General features: G+C 39.2%; 1 protein-coding gene across 3 annotated transcripts; it reads left to right on the top strand.

The window, feature by feature from the left end:
- Nucleotides 1-534: 534 nt before the first annotated feature.
- On the top strand, nt 535-9,487 carry LOC123746074 (uncharacterized). Of its 3 annotated transcripts, none has more exons than XM_069314132.1 (4): nt 544-684; nt 3,334-3,452; nt 4,620-5,091; nt 5,710-9,487. In XM_069314132.1, the coding sequence occupies exons 3-4, from the start codon at nt 4,622-4,624 to the stop codon at nt 8,318-8,320; spliced, it is 3,081 nt and encodes a 1,026-aa protein (XP_069170233.1). In that variant the 5' UTR covers nt 544-684; nt 3,334-3,452; nt 4,620-4,621; the 3' UTR covers nt 8,321-9,487. The 3 variants fall into 3 exon arrangements, with proteins under 3 accessions (XP_069170234.1, XP_069170233.1, XP_069170232.1); XM_069314131.1 differs by having other exon boundaries at nt 3,334-3,456; XM_069314133.1 differs by lacking the exon at nt 3,334-3,452 and having other exon boundaries at nt 535-684.
- The last annotated feature ends 11,379 nt before the right edge of the window (nt 9,488-20,866 follow it).

Genomic DNA, 20,866 nt, shown 5'->3' with positions numbered 1-20,866 from the left:
AGTCTTGAAAAATAATATAATGGAAGCTTTGGTGTCACGTCCATTGAGTAAGGGCCGTACATAGACAAGCCAGTTGTCATTCTACTGAAGGTCAGGTAAATTGTATACTGTACTAGGCTTTATTGTGTTGATAGATACATAGTTCACGAATTTTCTTTTGTATTATTGTACGCTCTGTATGGTGCTAACACTGCTGTACACTTATAAGAATTAAGGCGCGTTTGTCCATATCTTTTTCCTTATCTAATCGTTGATTTATGTACTTCATTTACAAACTTTACACCGTCACTTAATGCCGCTTATGTTCACCGAGTCTTGGCTTTCCAAATTATGGGCTAAAGTTTTGATAACAATTCAGGCAAATCATATAATACTAAAATAAAACAATTTGCGGCGAAATTGTACGCGATATTCGGGTCTGAAACCATCTTTGTGAGAGCTCTCGCCAGCCTCAACACTCGCCATGTGGATATTGCACAGTGATAAGGGACGAAACGTTAGGAAACTTCCGCGACGAGAATTTATGGCCGCCATAATTGTGATTACGGAGGATAAGGCAGTCCTTTGGTCGAGCAAGTGGCGGCCATGTTGCTCTACGCTCCTGGCTTTGTAAAGTGCTAATTACTAGTGTCAAATACACCGTCTAGAGGATAATGGTCACAGACTGAATCATTGGAGCGTTTGGTAAGTTTGTACAGTGAGGTTATTGTATATTTAAACCCCTCATAAACCCTCTGTCATCGACATATCTATCTGCTTGCGAGTGAAGGTGTCTTTGTGAGTGACCCACTTACTGTGTTCTTCACTAATTGCAAGTTTTTTGTTGATGTAAAACCCACGTCCCGTGAAATAGTGTATAACCGGATAACTTGCTATATACATATATATGTATAACGTTGTGAAACAATATAATAGTGAACTACGATGCAATCGGGCAACACATATAAGGTAAATGTCTTTTTAGTTTTCATCTGGTTAGTCCTCGATATTAATTTAGTGAATGATCGTGGATATCATATATATATATATATATATATATATATATATATATATATATATATATATATATATATATATATATATATATATATATATGTCAACAGGGTGTTGTTTGGAACACCCTGCTGACATATGGGGGTTCTGAACAAACATAGAAGACCTCCTTCACACACGGAACATAATATATAACAATGTTTACAAAGTGGCAGCAGTCCAGATTTTCCTGGATGGCTCAAGTCCCAAGTAACGTGAGGTGAATCACTGGTTATCGCTGTATAGTACAGAAAAGGTGTTTAGCAGTTGCTGTCTACGTTCCTCAAGCGTTTCCAAGATAATTAGGGTTTCTCTCGTCTCTGGCCTGACAGCTGAGTGAACAGCGCTTCGAATTCGTAATCCTGAGGTTCCGGGTCTTTATCCCCGGTGGAGGCGGAAACAAATGGGCAGAGTTTCTTTCACCCTAATGCGCCTGTTACCTAGCAGTAAAATAGGTACCTGGGAGTTAGATAGCTGCTACAGGCTGCTTCCTGGGGATGTGTAACAAAAAGGAGGCCTGATCGGGGACCGAGCCTCGGGGACGCTAAGCCCCGAAATCATCACAAGATAACCACAAGAAGATGGACGACGGCTCACAAATCAGTCATATTTATCTGAGGGCCACCATCTCTAGTGGCCTCGACGGGGACAAGAGGTCGGTGGTTAGTTACAGGTCCCCTTATAATGTCTGAGGATTTTGTCCAGCTTACTTTTAAACTGAGGTATTGTCTTGGAATTTTTAGCTTCGGCAGGTAGGCGATTCGAAAGGTATATTACCCTATGGGTGAAAAACCATTTCTTGTTTTCTGTCCTACATTATGGCTTGTTGAACCTGAAGCTGTTGCCCTTTGAGTGCGTTACAGTATGGTATCAGCCTCTGTGGCAGTGCGTGATCCAGTGTTTTGTCTGAGTGAGTGTCTTGATCAGCAACTCTATACAAAATACAATTTCAGCACTTCCCACTTGTGGAAGACAGGAACGAACCCCGTGTGGCACGGGTATCGGTACAAGTCTTCGACGGATATCGGTCCACCGCACCAAGTAAATGTTCCTATCTAGCTCTCAGAGTCATCGTTCCTCCCATGAACACAGACCTGGTTATATACGTCGTTACATGTCGTCCTATGTACTTTACTGGTTCCTACAATATTAAGTACCGTAGTGTACACTAAGATTAGCTATCTCAAACAGTAGCACCTTGATCCCGTAGCACCACCTGGCTACAAGGTCAAGGACATTAAATGATGCTTCCACAAAGGTTGAAAACCTTTCACACCTCAAAAGAACTTCAGCGGTCCCAGAAAAAAAGAATATTGAGAGGTGTGCACCAATTAGCTGTTGGTAGATCTGTGTCGCGAGGACCTGGGAAACAGTACAAGGCGCTCAGATCTGTCAACAGTAAAGCTTGGTGCAAGAACAAGGACTAGCACCCGATAACTCTACCACCCCCTGATGCCTCTATAGCCACTACAGCTGTTGAAGAGGCAGCACTTCCTGCTTCTCACTGCGTATGCAAATTATTCTGTTATTCTGTTATAGCAAAAGGAGACAATTCGCCAGTGATTAAGAAACAATGTGTCAGACTTGAGCCAGTCAGCAAGGCGCCAACGACTCATCAATGTAAATGACTCGATTTACTACATGTTTGATTATAAGGACATTCTTTGTATCATATAATACATTTCAATAGCTTTTTGCAATTATATTTGAAAAGATTTGCTTTGTTGAAAGGAAACATTAACCATAGCCTCACGCACAACTTAATAAATGGATAATTAATTGAAACTACGCCTGCGATTGACTAGGCTCCCAGCATGCATTGATGCAGCCCGGCAACCTCCATTTAAACTCACAGTGAGACCATTTCAAATAGGACAATCAGGTAGTACAATTCAATACAGAGTTACGAAAGAAAATATGACAAGAAAAAATGAGTGAAAAGGAGTCATTGTATTGAACTGTCAATGGTCGAATGACAGAGATAAACAGCAGACGCTCGACCCCCATATGGGTGATCTATGTGAGTAAATCTAGGTTAGTACACACACACACAGTTGGTGACCTTGGGCCCTAGTGGTGACCTTGGGCCCTAGTGGTGACCTTGGGCCCTAGTGGTGACCTTGGGCCCTAGTGGTGACCTTAGGGACGCCACCACCAGTTTCCTGATCAACCAGCAAGTACACACAAGCCCTGAACCCTCCCGAGGTCCATAGACCTCAAGCCCAACACCCAGCTGCCGGGTGACCAGACCTCGTGACCTTTGCGACCTATTAATGGCATTCTTGTCTATTTTTACAACAGTCTCGAGGAGCTATGGCGGCGCCTGGCAGCGTTCCCGCCTTTTCCCTCGAGTGACGTCACTACTGACGTCATCAGTTATACGCCCAATTGCGTAACGTCTCCGACATCCGCCTAGACCAGTAGGTACGGTTAGCGTTCGTTGTGACGTCACGCCCGGCGTCATTAGTGACTTTATTAAACAGAGTTTTGTGCCTATTATAGGTAACCACTGTATGATTCTTATCTTAGAAATAGGATATTATTTATGATTATTATTTGCATTCGGTCAGACTGACGGGTAAAGTAACTACGTTTTAACGGCGACTTTGATAGTTCATAGTTAATTGCTCAATATCCCGCTATATAATTTCCGTTGTCGGGTGACAGGAAGCCTGTACTTAGTCTCATCGAGCTCCTCCCCATGATGCATGCCACAACAGTTGCCTAACTCCCGTGTACCTATTTAATGCTAGGTGAAGAGAGGCATCAGGTGTAAGGAAATATACCCAAACGAGACGTCACACCAATGCCAGGAATCGAACCCGGGACTATTCGGTTGTGCAGCCCGTCCTCGTATACTAAGACCCAAGCTCGTTAATCCAGCCTCCAAACCCCCTGCATGTAGCGAGACCGTCGCTCTACCGTCCAGTCCAAGTGGTTGGGCATACTTTTCTCAGGTCTTAGGTTCTATCCTGTATATCCTATAACGTCATCTCTGGCGGAATATTTGTGTCATTTATTTTACAATTGGAGCACTGTATTATGTGAATGTATTACGTTGTATTGTGGAGCTGATGTAGTATTTCCGTGTGCAATAAGCCTGGAAAAGATAGACTTAATAATGGCCTTTACAGTAGACCTAGTAAGCCTGGGAAAAATAGACTTAATAATGGCCTTTACAGTAGACCTAGTAAGCCTGGGAAAAATAGACTTAATAATGGCCTTTACAGTAGACCTAGTAAGCCTGGGAAAAATAGACTTAATAATGGCCTTTACAGTAGACCTAGTAAGCCTGGGAAAAATAGACTTAATAATGGCCTTTACAGTAGACCTAGTAAGCCTGGGAAAAATAGACTTAATAATGGCCTTTACAGTAGACCTAGTAAGCCTGGGAAAAATAGACTTAATAATGGCCTTTACAGTAGACCTAGTAAGCCTGGGAAAAATAGACTTAATAATGGCCTTTACAGTAGGCCTGGGAAAGGTTAACAGAGAGAGAATTAGAGAGACACACAGACGGAACATAGCACAATATTTGATGCTCTACTGTTTATTTTACTTCACACGTGATGACTGACTTGTTACAGGTATGGCCAGCGTGACGTGTGTACTGATGGGGGTGGCCGAGGTGAAGCTGCCACTCCGGCGCCTCCCCCATGAGGTCCGTGTACACATCGCCAACGTCTCCCACTGGGCCGTCTTGCACAGCGGCCACACTGACGACGACGACACCTCAGAACTGCTGATACAGCGGAGAAAATGCATCGGCGAGGTGGACAACTTCTACGCGCTCCGGGAGGTGGTGGTGAAGGTGGAGGACGGGGAGTGCCAGGTGCTGCAGGGCGCTGAGGTCGTCCTCAAGCACCGCACCAGCGATGTCATCATCGCCACGCCCGTCGAGGAGAGCCCCCTGAGGGTCGTCTACATCAGCCGCAGCGACAGCTTCGGACGGGCGGCCGTCGTCCTGCAAATGAGGACGACCAGAGAGGTCAACCAGTTAATGGCATTTTTCCCTGGCATTCTGCCATGCAAACTCCCCACAGCATCACCACAACACAGGTAATACTGTGTGTCGCATAGACCTCACACAGTTGGCTACATACGGTGATACATAGCCTCTCTACACCACTGTGTCAATAATACCGTGAAATGTCACTCATTTCACGCCTAAAGAAATCGCATTAACGTACCGTATCTATGAGAACATCAGTAGGAACCGTGAGGAGGATTCGAACCTGTAATTGGGAGCACCCAGAGCATATAGGTACGAATCTTTCTCATGGCTCTTAATGATTTTCTGGCTACGGGAAACACGTCGTACATTTGTACATAAACATTTCCTTCTTCCGTACTATGTTGTAGTTTTCGAACACAGTGTACATGGGACTGATAGATATATATAATTCTGATGTTGTACTTGTACATTTAAAACTCATTACTTCTTAGCAAATATTTAACGTGGGCGATGAGTCACAATAACGTGGCTGAAGTATGTTAACCAGACCACACACTAGAAAGTGAAGGGACGATGACGTTTCGGTCCGTCCTGGACCATTCTCGACTTGAGAATGGTCCAGAACGGACCGAAACGTCGTCGTCCCTTCACCTTCTAGTGTGTGGTCTGGTCAATATATAGCGTGTATAACGTTAATGTAATCCAGCGCATTATATTTGCAGTAACGAGCTTCAGACAGTATGCACCAAGGAACCCAAGGCGTCGTGGAGTCGTGGCATGGGCAAGAAGTTCACGGCCATGTTGGCGTCGCTAGCTGGAACCCCCGGCACCGCTACCACCACCACCACCACCACAACCACCACTACTACCACCACTGCCATCGCCGCCATCACTACCACAGAAACTACCACCGTTTGTTCAAACGATAGACTCGTCTCTACTCCGATTCTTAATGACTCTTTAGAACCCAGCACGGACTCTGAAGACGAAGACGACCAGGTTAGCGACGATACGGACAGCAAGTCCGCACAGGCGTATTACGAGGACATGGGCTTCGACGCTAACGTACAGGAGCGACTGTACGATGACGGAGCGGCCGACACCATATCCAGATCCAGTGACTCCTCCCTCGAGTCTAACGCCGCCATCATAGAAGCGGAACTCAAGTACTTTCTAGAAACGGATGAGGAATTTGTCAAGGCCATTCGGAGCCTTGAAGACGACAGGGAACGTTTGGCAGACGCGGAAACACCACAGTTTATTCGCGAAAACTTGATTCTTCTGTTCGTGCAAGTGAAGGCTCTGACGCAGCTGCACACGGAGCTGCACGCTGAGTTTGAGAAGAGCAACAGTAACCTGCAGTGTCTGAGTGATGCCATTGTGCGCCATCAAAACGAATATGAGAATTATGTCTACTTTATGGAAAACATTCCGACCGTGGATCGCATTCTCCTCCTCCACAGGGACTACTTTATAACTCACATGCCCGAGCTGCCAGAGAAGCTAAGGAAACCCAGAATGCGTCTTCACTACTACGTCCTCACTCTCGAGACTCTTCACAAAAAGTGTTCCTCCTCTGAAGAAAAGGCGGCGCTCCAGAAAGCTATAGATGTCCTCAAAGTTCCTCTGAAGAAAGCTGATTCGAAGCTATTTCTTGGCGCCGTTACTGGATCACCTTTTGACTTGACCAACTTTGGTAATTTGATTCGCCACAGTGACCTCACACTGCGTCAAGGGGGAGACCTGCCTCGTCGGGTGTACCATGTCCTCGTCTTGAAGACTCTCATATTGCTCACCATACCCGAAGGAAGGTACTACCGCTATTTTACAAGTTTCCGAATGGACCAAGTCGGGTTGGGGAAGCAAGAGCGGGGAGTCTTATTCAATCTCGATGTCAGAAACGGTCCAAGAGGACAAGTAATCCACTACACATTCAAAGCAAAAAATATTAACATGCAACAGCAATGGATTAATGATTTGAAATGTATTCTTAATGAAAAACCTCAGTCTACTACTCAGAGGAACAGCTATATCGAAGGTGAATCAGACTCTAGACAACCCGGCAAGCGTAGCAAGATGCGACGAGGACAGTCTTTAGAGAAGGCGTCTCACAGCGACTCTGATATCCTGGATGACGTTAGCGTGCGAGACGGAAGGAGCGAGACCAACGTATCTTGGAATAATCGTCGTGCAGCTATAAAGAAGAACTCTAGTTTATCAGGCAAGACTCGGCCAGTGGTAAGGCAGCAGAGCGGGTACGCGTCCGACAGTGAGAGTAACTACATCAAGGGCGGCAACTACTTGCCTCCATTGGCTGTATGGACGGTCTTCCCACAATTAGAAGACCTTTACAAAAGTAAGATTCGCGCAAATGGGACGAAGGACAACCAGCATGTTGTGTTAACTGCTTTATTGGACGAGGAAAACAAATATGTCTCGAGCATACTTGAGCAACTTGCTTCTTTCTTGGATGACAAGTTACTGAAGCCACCGGCGTGTTTGGTCTCACACTTGCGTCACATCTATGAATTCCACTCCAGTATCTTTCATCCTCTATTAAAAAAGGCTGTAAGTTCCAAGACAACTGAAGAAATCGCTCAGTGTTTCATTGATTGTTCCGAAAAGCTAAAAGAGTTGTACTCTAACTACTTAGCAGATCGCGCCCGCTTTGAAGGACTGATGAAGACTATGGACTTACATAGTCGTTATGTGAGTCCAGTGCTTCATTTTGAGCTGTACATGAAGTATCTTTCGAGACTCCACATCGCAGGTGAACCAGAAAACCCTTTAGTAAATGCGGCGTTGTCCGTTTTGCGAGACTGCATAGGCAACGCCAACACCATTCTCGTGACGGAGGTCATAGAAGGAGAGCCCTTCGATCTGCACGAGTGTGGTCCCGTCCAGTTGGAAGGGAAGGCGAGAGTGCGATGGACAGGTCACATGATTAAACAAGAGTTCCATATAGTCCTCCTGAACACCATGATTCTTTTACTGGAGCCCCATCCCCCCTTCTATAACTACGTAGAAGCCATCCGCATGGACACTGTGGGTCTTGGACCCACTTCGGACGACTATTCTTTCCAGCTGGAGGTGCGCACAGCGGCCACCAAAACCCTCACGTATCATTTCCGAACAAGCAACAAAGATATGAAGAAACAATGGATGAATGAAATTATAGCTATACTCAATTTGCAGGCAGAGAAATTGAAGGAAAAACAAATGAGGAGATTAGGGAACGAGACGTTGAGGATGAAGACCCTGGAGACTGGTGGGGACTGCGAGCTGTACAAGGTGTCCCCGCGAAGTAGGACTCTCATGGAAACTGACTTGTGAGTGCTGGGTGTCGCAGCCTCACGCACGCTCCACAGACCAAAGTGTTTAACGGAACTAGCTCGAGTACTGTGTGTAAAGTGAGACTCGCAAACGCAACTTTGTGCAAATATTTTATAAAATGTAAATAATTATGTAATAATATAACTGTATATGTTTCGTATTGGCAACTTGCATAGTAAGTGACAAGTGTACAGTAATTAAGGCTTTTATGCACACATACACACACACACACACACACACACACACTCACACACACACACCTAGGTGAGTACAACTAGGTGGGTACACACACAATAAAGGTTGCATTAATGCACAAGCCATAGATCACTAAATGACCCGACCAGGATTCAAACCCATGGCGTTCAGGATTACCCCAAAACGTGCACAGTACTGTGACCATCTCATCAATGATTGTGTTGATAATGTGGTGTCTAGCTGCATGGGTACAGGTGACTGGTTATCAGCAGGAGTGACTGCATGCTTAGCTGGCTGACTTTGTACCTATCTAGCTGACTTTGTAGCTATCAGAAGCTCTCATAACAACTATGGTTTCAATTCTAGCTTGACTGAAGAGGTGTACAGAAGATTTACAACAAACTTACATTTTTTAGACACTGGGTTACGAAGTGGCTGTCTGCAACAAGGTGGTGACTGTGTGGCCAGATGTCAGGCTTTTGGCCTGACATCTGGCCTGCCCGCAGTGGACTTATCCGGTTAAGCATAAAATATAATTTTTAAGAGAACTGACTGAACTCTCCACGTTGCCAGCTATGAATGTCATCAATCACTTATACATAGTTTGATATAAAGTGTTAATTAAATAATTCTCTGTTTACTGTGTTGCTACCTTCCATTCTTTTAAGCCTAGTAGATCAAAACAACTTTTGATTATATGGACAATTATTGTAAGCAAATTTAGAACATTTGAAAATTAAACATTAGCTTCATATGAGGCTTTAAAATTGATAAAATCACAGAGAAGGTCTATTGAATTACTTTAGGACAGGTCGGGTCATGATAGAGAAATTGATAGAAGGGGCCGATATATATATATATATATATATATATATATATATATATATATATATATATATATATATATATATATATATATATATATATTTATATATTTTTTCTTTGAGAAAATACATTGTAAGAAAAAACAAATTATATTTTTATTTACTTCCAAATTTTTAGCTATACATATATTTAGATTATATATTACATATTAGATTATGTATTATAGATTATATATTAGATTATATATTATAGATTATAGATTATGTACCTCAATGTCGATCCTGCGAGCGGCAGTGAAAAAAAGTTATAGACAACACAGGCGCAGAATTTGTCCAGGAAATAAACTCCAAAATTAGTTTAGCCAAGAAAGTTACAGCATTTATGAACCGGTTACAGAACTTTTAATATAAATCAATTAACAGTTTCATAGTTTATCAAGCTAATATCCCCGTGACCTCAAAGAGAAGAAGAAACCAAAACTGATATAGCATTTTATTCCATTATACGTGATAGATATACATTGGTATACATAATTTTATAGATATACGTTATAGAAATAAACATAACATGTTTATTTAATAAACCTAAATGTCTGACCTTACTGACCTTTCTCCACGATGCAATTCCTTAACAGCTGCCTAACTCCCGTGTACATATACGGCTAAGTGAAAGAAGCATTAGATGAAAGGAAACGTTCTCAAACGTATCTGTCCCAGCCAGGGGGGGATTGAACCCGGCAGGATCCTGAGCCGAGAACGTAGACCACTGTATTTGTAGGGGGTACAAATAGCCTAAGCTACTCTATCCCTTTGAGATGTATTTCTTTCTTGTCTCAATAAACGTACTTGAACTTGAACCACTGTACCACAATTAGCAACCTCCCAACCCTCTGATCTTGAACTTTGAGGGTAAGCAAGGACTTGGACCCAGGGCCGCGTATAGGACATGTAGAGGGGGGGAAAGCAGTTTACTATATTTTTCCTTTTTAAGCGAAATACGTTTTTTGAAAACAAAATCATTGCAAAATGGAGAGCCGTTTGCATGTTGGCTGTATCTGCCCAAGTCAGACAGAGACGATGGCAACCTTGGTCAAAATATTTTATATTTGCTCCATTGATGGCACAGTTACATGGGGTTTTTGGCACCATGTTTCGTACGATCTTCTATAAGTGTCTGTGCGTGGAAATAAAGTCGTGTATAGATGCCTCGTTGATTTGTACAAAGCGATAACTTTCAAATACGATGAAGCATCTAATTAATTTTGTTTTGACAATCTAAATTTAGGTAGGTAGTTACTAAGAGAGTGTGTAGCTATATTGACCTTGAAGCACGTGACACTGTGATGCCTCTATGGTGCCATGATCTGCCACACGTGACGTCATCCTGCTCCCAAGAACAACCCTCCTGCAATACATCCTTCACAGCCTCTTCTGAGTATATCTACCTCTTAAAGTTACCACAATAGTTTTCCTAGAAAATCGTAGATATTTTATGAACATCATGGTAGTGGTTTGATTAGTTATATGAGGAGTATGATCGTATGGTTGGCAGGGAGGTGGCGGGCGCCGGCAGCCAGTGTTGCCAGATTGGGCTACAAGTAGCGAATTGGGCTACTTTTGAGAGCCCCGCGCTCCCAAATATTTAATTTCGCTACTTGCAACTTTTTGGGCTAATTTAAAAGCAAGATGTGCTAATTTGGGCTATTAATGTTAAGAATGTACAATTGCGAGTTACATGAAAGTAACTAAGCTATAAATAATTGTAATTAATAATAACTGTAAATATTAATTAATACTAAATAATATTATTTAATAAATTAGTCCCAATTCAATGCAATGCGCCCGCCACCTCCCTGCCAACCATACGATCATACTCCTCATCTATTCTTCCGAGCACAGAAACTTGTAAATATAAATACAAGATAATAGATAGATCGATAAATAAATAGACAACTTTCAAATATTGCACCAAGTAATGGCGAGAGGAAAAAAACTAGACATTACATTTTAGTTTAATAATGGATGAATGGTAATAAATTGGTGTATGTTTGTATGTATACCAGACAGTCTATTTAATGGCAGAATTTAGCTATTTCGTGTAAAATCTTTTATATCTCATATTATTAATTATAACAGTAATCGAAAAAAGTCATAGTTTGTATATACAAGAGATGAAACAGAGAGCCATGAGCTAGAGCGATGTGCTGAGTCCATAAGGAGGCCGAGCTTCCAGAAATACCTTCCTGTGATTGGCTGTTGCGGGGAATACCAACACTCTTTTATGAATAAAATTTAAACTAAGAAATAGGTCCTTGTGCACAACAACAAGGTTCTTGTGAAAAAGAATAACAATTTCTGTTTTGCACCTGACAGAAATCTCCATCTAACTGAATAATTTACTCGCATAAGAGGGCAGAGCAGCGTATCATTATTTGTGTCAAGGCAAACCCCAATAATAACGTCACAAGTTAGGTAGCCAGCCCATGTTTCTGTAACACCCGTTACATCCTGCATTATTTAATTACACTATATTAATACTTTTAAATACTTAACATTTCACTTTTTAGTTAGATTACAGTTGAGGCAGAAAGTCATAAGCAAGGATGGTGTGCTGAATAAAGATGATTTATTAACATACTTGAAATGGGCTTTAATGTTTTTTTCGGCAGCTTTATTTCCTTAGTTTCCGAGCTGTTTTCTTTACCGTGTATGTTGTAATAAACTATTCCTATATTACCAGTTGTTTCTCCCTGTGAAGATTATTAAACAATGGTGATTATAAGGGCGCGGAAGTTCAGCCAGGCCAGGGCCGCCAGCAGCCCTTGGGCCCGCGCCGGCAGCTCCCAGTCTTTAATTTGGCACCTTTGTGGCACCTTTGTGAGACCTTGGTATAAGCCTAACATATATATATATATATATATATATATATATATATATATATATATATATATGTATATATATATATATATATACATATATATATATATATATATATAAAAACCCAGCCGAAAAAGTTGGGTTAGGTTAGGTTAGGTAGGTTAGGTAGTCGAAAAACAATTAATTCATGAAAACTTGGCTTATTAGGCAAATCGGGCCTTGCATAGTAGGCTGAGAAGTGCGTTCTGGCTACTAGGTACGACATTATATATATATATATATATATATATATATATGTCGTACCTAGTAGCCAGAACGCACTTCTCAGCCTACTATGCAAGGCCCGATTTGCCTAATAAGCCAAGTTTTCATGAATTAATTGTTTTTCGACTACCTAACCTACCTAACCTAACCTAACCCAACTTTTTCGGCTACCTAACCTAACCTAACCTATAAAGATAGGTTAGGTTAGGTTAGGTAGGGTTGGTTAGGTTCGGTCATATATCTACGTTAATTTTAACTCCAATTAAAAAAAATTGACCTCATACATAATGAAATGGGTAGCTTTATCATTTCATCAGAAAAAAATTAGAGAAAATATATTAATACAGGAAAACTTGGCTTATTAGGCAAATCGGGCCTTGCATAGTAGGCTGAGAAGTGCGTTCTGGCTACTAGGTACGACATATATATATATATATGTCGTACCTAGTAGCCAGAACGCACATTTTGGCCTACTATGCAAGGCCCAATTTGCCTAATAGGCCAAGTTTTCCTGAATTAATATATTTTCTCTAATTTTTTTCTTATGAAATGATAAAGCTACCCATTTCATTATGTATGAGTTAAATTTTTTGTTATTGGAGTTAAAAGTAACGTAGATATATGACCGAACCTAACCAACCCTACCTAACCTAACCTAACCTATCTTTATAGGTTAGGTTAGATTAGGTAGCCGAAAAAGTTAGGTTAGGTTAGGTTAGGTAGGTTAGGTAGTCGAAAAACAATTAATTCATGAAAACTTGGCTTATTAGGCAAATCGGGCCTTGCATAGTAGGCTGAGAAGTGCGTTCTGGCTACTAGGTACGACATATATATATATATATATACACTGGCTGCCTGTCCCCCTACACAATGATTTATTATTACCTATTATTTTATCATTTAATTTAAATAATAAATAAAATATTTTATTTAATTATTATAGTAATTAATTAATAATTTAATAATAAGTAGTAAGTACATAAAAATGATTAAAAAGTACAGTTTAGTCATAGGAGATTCCTAGATTGGAATTCACTACCAAATTTCGATATATCCAAGTATTTTTAGTGTGAAATGCTGTTATTATATGCATAAATTGTTGTTTTAATAATATTACGCTTAACCACTTGGGCTGGACGGTAGAGCGACGGTCTCGTTTCCTACACGTCCGCGTTCAATCCCCGACCGCCCAAGAGGTTGGGCACTATTCCTTTCCCCCGTTCCATCCCAAATCCGTATCCTGATCCCTTCCGAGTGCTATATAGTCGTAATGGCTTTGCACTTTCACTTGATAGTTCCCCCACCCCCCTGGATAATATTACGAGAGCAGTATTTACGGGCTATTCATGCCCGTGCCACCTCTTGGGTGGCTTAATCTTCATCAATCGAGAGCAGTACGTCCTAACCAGACGTTATATGATGATATCCTGAACAGTTGATAAATACAAGCAATTGCGGAACTCCAGTTATCTAATACTTATCATAAATGGTATAAAACCTTATCATAAGCCAAGGGATTTGTAGATCAGTGTTTAAAAGGGAATTCGGAAGTAATAATAATACAGCTGATGCCATCTGTCGGCAGAAGAGAACACTATTAACTGGCTGGTCAATAGTAGCCATAAGATACAGCTTACGCCATCTGTTGACATCAAATTGCACTTATAACAAATTACCCCACAAAATACAACTAGCGCCATCTCTTTTTTTTCCAACGCACTATAAATAGCCAAACAGCAACCCATAAGGCGGGTTGTTGTGCTCGGGTAGGAGGTTCCAAGCTCCGCCCACAGATGGTATGAGGTGCATAATGTTGACATTCACACAACAGCCAATCACAGGAAGGGATCAGCTAAAGGCTCCATCCACTTAATAAATCATCTTTATTCAGCACACCATCCTTGCTTATGACATTTTGCTTCAACTTTAATCTACCTAAAAAGTGAAATGTTAATTATTTAAAAGTATTAATATAGTGATAATTAAAAATACTGCAGGACGTAACGAGTGTTACAGAAACATGGGCTGGCTACCTGACTTGTGACGTCATCAGTGGGAGTTGCCTCACACAAATAATATCGGCGATACAATGCCTGATCCGCCCTCTTATTGGTCTACATTATTCAGTTAGATGGAAATTTCTGTTTTGTATAAAATAGAAATTGTTGTTCTTTTGTACAACAACACCAAGGTTATTGATTAAAAGGACGTATTTCTTATTTTACATTTTATTCATATAAGCGTTGGCATTCCCCGCAACAGCCAATCACAGGAAAGTATTTGCTGGAAGCTCTGTCTTCAACAAAGTTGATTCCTAATGAACGCTAACAATAAATTCGTTTAATAAACGAGTATTTAGGGTCAAGCTATAGATGAACATTATAGGATAACAGTGTTTTAGCTTGCAGCCTCGTTAGACAGAATCCCTGGTCTTAATCTTAAAAATAAAGAACTAGAAAGCGCATTTTATTGCTAACTTTTCGAGAAATAAATCCCAGCCTCATATTTGCGAACATTTATGCATTGATTTTTTGGCTTAAGTTCTAATTATAATCCCTTTTGCAATCTCAACACCATCGGGCTCATATCTTGTAACTATCTTCGTTACTTAGCCTCAAAACCTTATATTTGTCTTACATATCCTCAACAGTAGATAAAAAAAAGTGATTGCAGAATTCTAGTTACCTAATACCAGCATGGTATAAAACCTTATTATAAGCTACCAGACGTATAAATCAGTGTTTAAAGTAATAATAATACATTATTATTAATGTAATAATATTATTAAAATAATAATAATACAGCTGATGTATTATTACATCAGCTTACATTATTACATCTCTTCTGTCGGCAGAAGAGAACACTATTAACTTTTTTTTTTTCTTTCTTTTTTGCAGGGATAATCCTGCGCGGGCCCTAAGCCTCTGGCTGGCCCACTAAGTGTTGCTTGTTTCTGTTTTACTTGGGCGGAGGATGAGTATGTATGACTCGTATGGTCGCTTCAGTAAGATTTTGCCATATGTGTTTAACAACTTCCTCTGCTCTGTTGAATCTAAGTTGAAATCTTAACGGGTTTGTAACTGTGCATTTTATTCAATTAGAAGATCTCTGCAAACTCTGCATTGAATTAGAAGATCTCTAATTCAATGCAGAGTTTTCTTCCAAGCACAGAAACTTGTAAATATAAATACAAGATAATAGATAGGTCGATAAATAAATAGACAACTTTCAAATATTGCACCAAGTAATGGCGAGAGGAAAAAAACTAGACAGTATACATTACATTTGAAATTAATAATGGATGAATGATAATAAATTGGTGTATGTTTGTAAGTATACCAGACAAAGTCCAATGTCAGAATTTAGCCATTTTGTGTAAAAAAAATTTATATCTCATATTATTAATTATGACAATAATCGAAAAAAGTCATAGTTTGTATATACAAGAGATGAAACAGAGAGCCATGAGCTAGAGCGATGTGCTGAGTCCATAAGGAGGCCGAGCTTCCAGAAATACCTTCCTGTGATTGGCTGTTGCGGGGAATACCAACACTCTTTTATGAATAAAATTTAAACTAAGAAATAGGTCCTTGTGCACAACAACAAGGTTCTTATGAAAAAGAACAACAATTTCTGTTTTGCACTTGACAGAAATCTCCATGTAACTGAATAATTTACTCGAATAAGAGGGCAGAGCAGCGTATCATTATTTGAGTCAAGGCAAACCCCAATAATAACGTCACAAGTTCGGTAGCCAGCCCATTTTTATATAACATCTGTTATATCCTGCAATATTTAATTATCACTATATTAATACTTTTAAATACTTAACATTTGACTTTTTAGTTAGATTAAAGTTGAAGCAGAATGTCATAAGCAAGGATGGTGTGCTGAATAAAGATGATTTATTAAGTGGATGGAGCCTTTAGCTGATCCCTTCCTGTGATTGGCTGTTGTGTGAATGTCAACGCTTATATGAATAAAATGCAAAATAAGAAATACGTCCTTTTAATCAATAACCTTGGTGTTGTTGTACAAAAGAACAACAATTTCTGTTTTATACAAGACAGAAATTTCCATCTAACTGAATAATGTAGACCAATAAGAGGGCGGATCAGGCATTGTATCACCGATATTATTTGTGTGAGGCAACTCCCACTGATGACGTCACAAGTTAGGTAGCCAGCCCATGTTTCTGTAACACTCGTTACATCATGCAGTATTTTTAATTATCACTATATTAATACTTTTAAATAATTAACATTTCACTTTTTAGGTAGATTAAAATTGAGGCACAATATCATAAGCAAGGATGGTGTGCTGAATAAAGATGATTTATTAAGTGGATGGAGCCTTTAGCTGATCCCTTCCTGTGATTGGCTGTTGTGTGAATGTCAACATTATGCACCCTATACCATCTGTGGGCGGAGCTTGGAACCTCCTACCCGAACACAACAACCCGCCTTATGGGTTGCTGTTTGGCTATTTATAGTGCGTTGGAAAAAAAAGAGATGGCGCTAGTTGTATTTTGTAGGGTAATTTGTTATAAGTGTAATTTGATGTCAACAGATGGCGTAAGCTGTACCTTATGGCCACTATTGACCAGCCAGTTAATAGTGTTCTCTTCTGCCGACAGATGGCATCAGCTGTATCATTATTACTTCCGAATTCCCTTTTAAACACTGATCTACAAATTCCTTGGCTTATGATAAGGTTTTATACCATTTATGATAAGTATTAGATAACTGGAGTTCCGCAATTACTTTTCTTTATCAACTGTTCAGGATATCATCATATAACGTCTGGTTAGGACGTACTGCTCTCGATTGATGAAGATTAAGCCACCCAAGAGGTGGCACGGGCATGAATAGCCCGTAAATACTGCTCTCGTAATATTATTCAGGGGGGGGGGGGGAACTATCAAGTGAAAGCGCCAAGCCATTACGACTATATAGCACTCGGAAGGGATCAGGATACGGATTTGGGATGGAACGGGGGAAAGGAATGGTGCCCAACCTCTTGGGCGGTCGGGGATTGAACGCGGACCTGTAGGAAACGAGACCGTCGCTCTACCGTCCAGCCCAAGTGGTTAAGCATAATATTATTAAAACAACAATTTATGCATATAATAACAGCTTTTCACACTAAAAATACTTGGATATATCGAAATTTGGTAGTGAATTCCAATCTAGGAATCTCCTATGACTAAACTGTACTTTTAATCATTTTTATGTACTTACTACTTATTATTAAATTATTAATTACTTACTATAATAATTAAATAAATTATTTTATTTAATATTTAAATTAAATGATAAAATAATAGGTAATAATAAATCATTGTGTAGGGGGACAGGCAGCCAGTGTATATATATATATATATATATATATATATATATATATATATATATATATATATATATATATATATATATATATATATATATATATATATATATATATGTATATATGTGTGTGTATATCACGAAAATAAACACGTGATTAAGAATGTGACAATGTCAGACCACGGAGGAAAAATGAAACAGGAATTTCCTTAAGTACTTTCGTATATTAAATACATCTTCAGGTCATTTTACAGATCGAGTGATGGGTATAAATAGGCAGGAGAGAGTGGTGAAGTAAGGTGAGGTACAATACTTGGACAACGCAGACGGCCCATTGGCCCATCAGATGCACCCAATTGGCCCATCCGATGTAGCCCAATGGCCCATCTGATTCAGCAGACATACAAGCATAATACATAGGTAATTTATAACATAAAGAGGTAAATATATACAATAAATTAGTGAGACAAATGTTTTTCCTTGATCCTACTTAAATCGCCCTTTAGCTGATCTATTAGAAATGGATCTAAGTTATATAGACCACTGCTAATATTCAAATTACTTTCTTTGGTGATCTGTATCAAAGCAGATTCAATTATGTTTCTGTTATAGGTGCTTTTACAATTTGTTATAGAAGAAGCACTCTCCCAATCAATTTGGTGAGCTTTTTCTGACAAATGCACAAACAAAGCATTAGACAATTGGCCATGTCTTACAGAGTATTTATGTTGCGATATTCTACATTTTAAATCTTTAGATGTTTGCCCGACATAGAACTTATTACATTCCTTACAAGGTATTTATTTATGACGCAATTATCACTACGAGGGCTGTTCCTAACTAATAGCTTACCAATAGTGTTTTCGTAACTAAACAATACATCTATATTCAAAAGTTTCAAGGCCTTGACAATATTCTCAAACCCAGAGAAATATGGTAAACATAACACATTCTTTGGGCGAATCCTTTCACTGCATACATTATTATAATATGTACGACGAGCTTTGTTACGACAAACTTCCAAAAAATTCAGTGGGTAACAAAGCTTAAGACCAATCGAATCAATATTCTTAAATTCTTCGTCTAAGAATTCTGGACTCACAACTCGAAGAGCTCTTAGATACATTGAAGAAAAAATTGACTTTTTTACATTGTATTTATGCCCTGAAAAATAATGAACATAAGATAAATTGTTCGTAGGTTTTCTGTAAATACTAAACTTTAATGATATATATATCATTATATATATTTATATATATTTAATATATATATATATATATATATATATATATATATATATATATATATATATATATATATATATATATATATATATATATATATATATATATATATATATATGTTAGGCTTATACCAAGGTCTCACAAAGGTGCCACAAAGGTGCCAAATTAAAGACTGGGAGCTGCCGGCGCGGGCCCAAGGGCTGCTGGCGGCCCTGGCCAGGCTGAACTTCCGCGCCCTTATAATCACCATTGTTTAATAATCTTCACAGGGAGAAACAACTGGTAATATAGGAATAGTTTATTACAACATACACGGTAAAGAAAACAGCTCGGAAACTAAGGAAATAAAGCTGCCGAAATAAGAATAAAGTCCACTTCAAGTTCACGTATGTTTATTGAGACAATAAAAAAATACATCTCAAAGGGATAGAGTAGCTTAGGCTATTTCTACCCCCTCTACTTCAAGTCCCTCAAGGGGCGCACAAATTCAGTGAGTACAAATACACAAATCACATTACAAGAATCCCATTTAACATAGCAGGTTAAAATAGGAAGTACAGCATATAAGTGTTACAAGTGAGTTACAAGTTACAAGGGAACAAGTGAGAAGGCGGTGGAGGCCAAAACCGGAATTGCACACTGATTTTAATGCAGATATGTCGTTATTATCATATTATAAAGATGTTAAGGCACGAAAACCTTTTTATTCGTTAAATTGTATAAGGCAATTAAAAGAACCTAACTCACAGCCCCTCTGTTCTAGTCCCTCAACATGCTAAACATATACTCACTCTACACATTCTCGTGTGCTATCTACATGTACAAAACCCTTGTTCCTAAATGCTTATCTTGATCTGAAACTTTTCCTTGATAGGTGTAATAGAACTCATGAGTACCACACCAGAAATAAATATCTATTTGATATCCCCAGAGTCAGGCAAAATCTGTGTAAACACTCCATGCAAATTAAAGGGGCCCAGTCTTTGAAACTCACTCCCTGATGAATTAAAAAATTGTCCAACCTCTGCCTTGTTCAAAAGTAAAACCAAAAGGTACCTAATTTCATCCTCATAGTTTCCTACCTTGTGCTTCAAACTCACACTATCTTGTACTTCCCCAATATTAGTAAAGACTAATTAAGTACTTAATCTTTACCAGTATAATCACCCCTTTCAATTTATATTGTTGATATAAACCTTACCACAATGTACTTTTTCACATTACCATATATGTTAGATAAGGACCTGCCCGAAACGCTATACGTGTTAGTGACTTTACAAGAATGTAAAAATATCATTAATGTAATATCACCAACCCATTGTAACTTGTAAATAAAATTAATTATTATTATTATTATTATTAAATATTATTTGAATTCATGTGCTAATTATATGATAATGTGCCATCTGTTTATTCATATTCTTAACTTATTATCAACTTCTGTTGCCTCGATTTTGGTCGGGGTTCGGGGTGCACAACAAACTACCACTCACTGGTTGAATAGGGGATGCTTAATGAACTATCCACCTCTGGCGCAAAAAATCAATATATATATACTATATCAATAATCAATATATATACTATAATAAAATAATCAATATATACTTTTTTTTAACCTAGAAGGGGTACCACCTCCGGTGCAATTGTAGGGACCCATAGCCTCGGAGAAGAAAATAAAGAGTACTCAGAGAAGACCTTGTGGGTCCTCACTGAACACTTTGATATTTTCTTCTCCTACCACCCCTATTCTTTTGGTATGTGTGTATATTTATCTAACTTTATTTGAAAATGTCATTA

Source organism: Procambarus clarkii, chromosome 78 (assembly GCF_040958095.1).
Source record: "Procambarus clarkii isolate CNS0578487 chromosome 78, FALCON_Pclarkii_2.0, whole genome shotgun sequence".
NCBI classification, from domain to species: Eukaryota; Metazoa; Arthropoda; class Malacostraca; order Decapoda; family Cambaridae; genus Procambarus; species Procambarus clarkii.
This window is presented reverse-complemented; position numbering and strand designations above follow the sequence as displayed.

What these genes read in the sequence shown, in the direction of transcription:
- LOC123746074 (XM_069314133.1), top strand. Translation starts at nt 4,622, where the DNA reads ATGGCCAGCGTGACGTGTGTACTGATGGGGGTGGCCGAGGTGAAGCTG. An exon ending in ACAGCATCACCACAACACAG is followed by an intron (nt 5,092 to 5,709) that starts GTAATACTGTGT and finishes TTATATTTGCAG; the next exon opens with TAACGAGCTTCAGACAGTAT.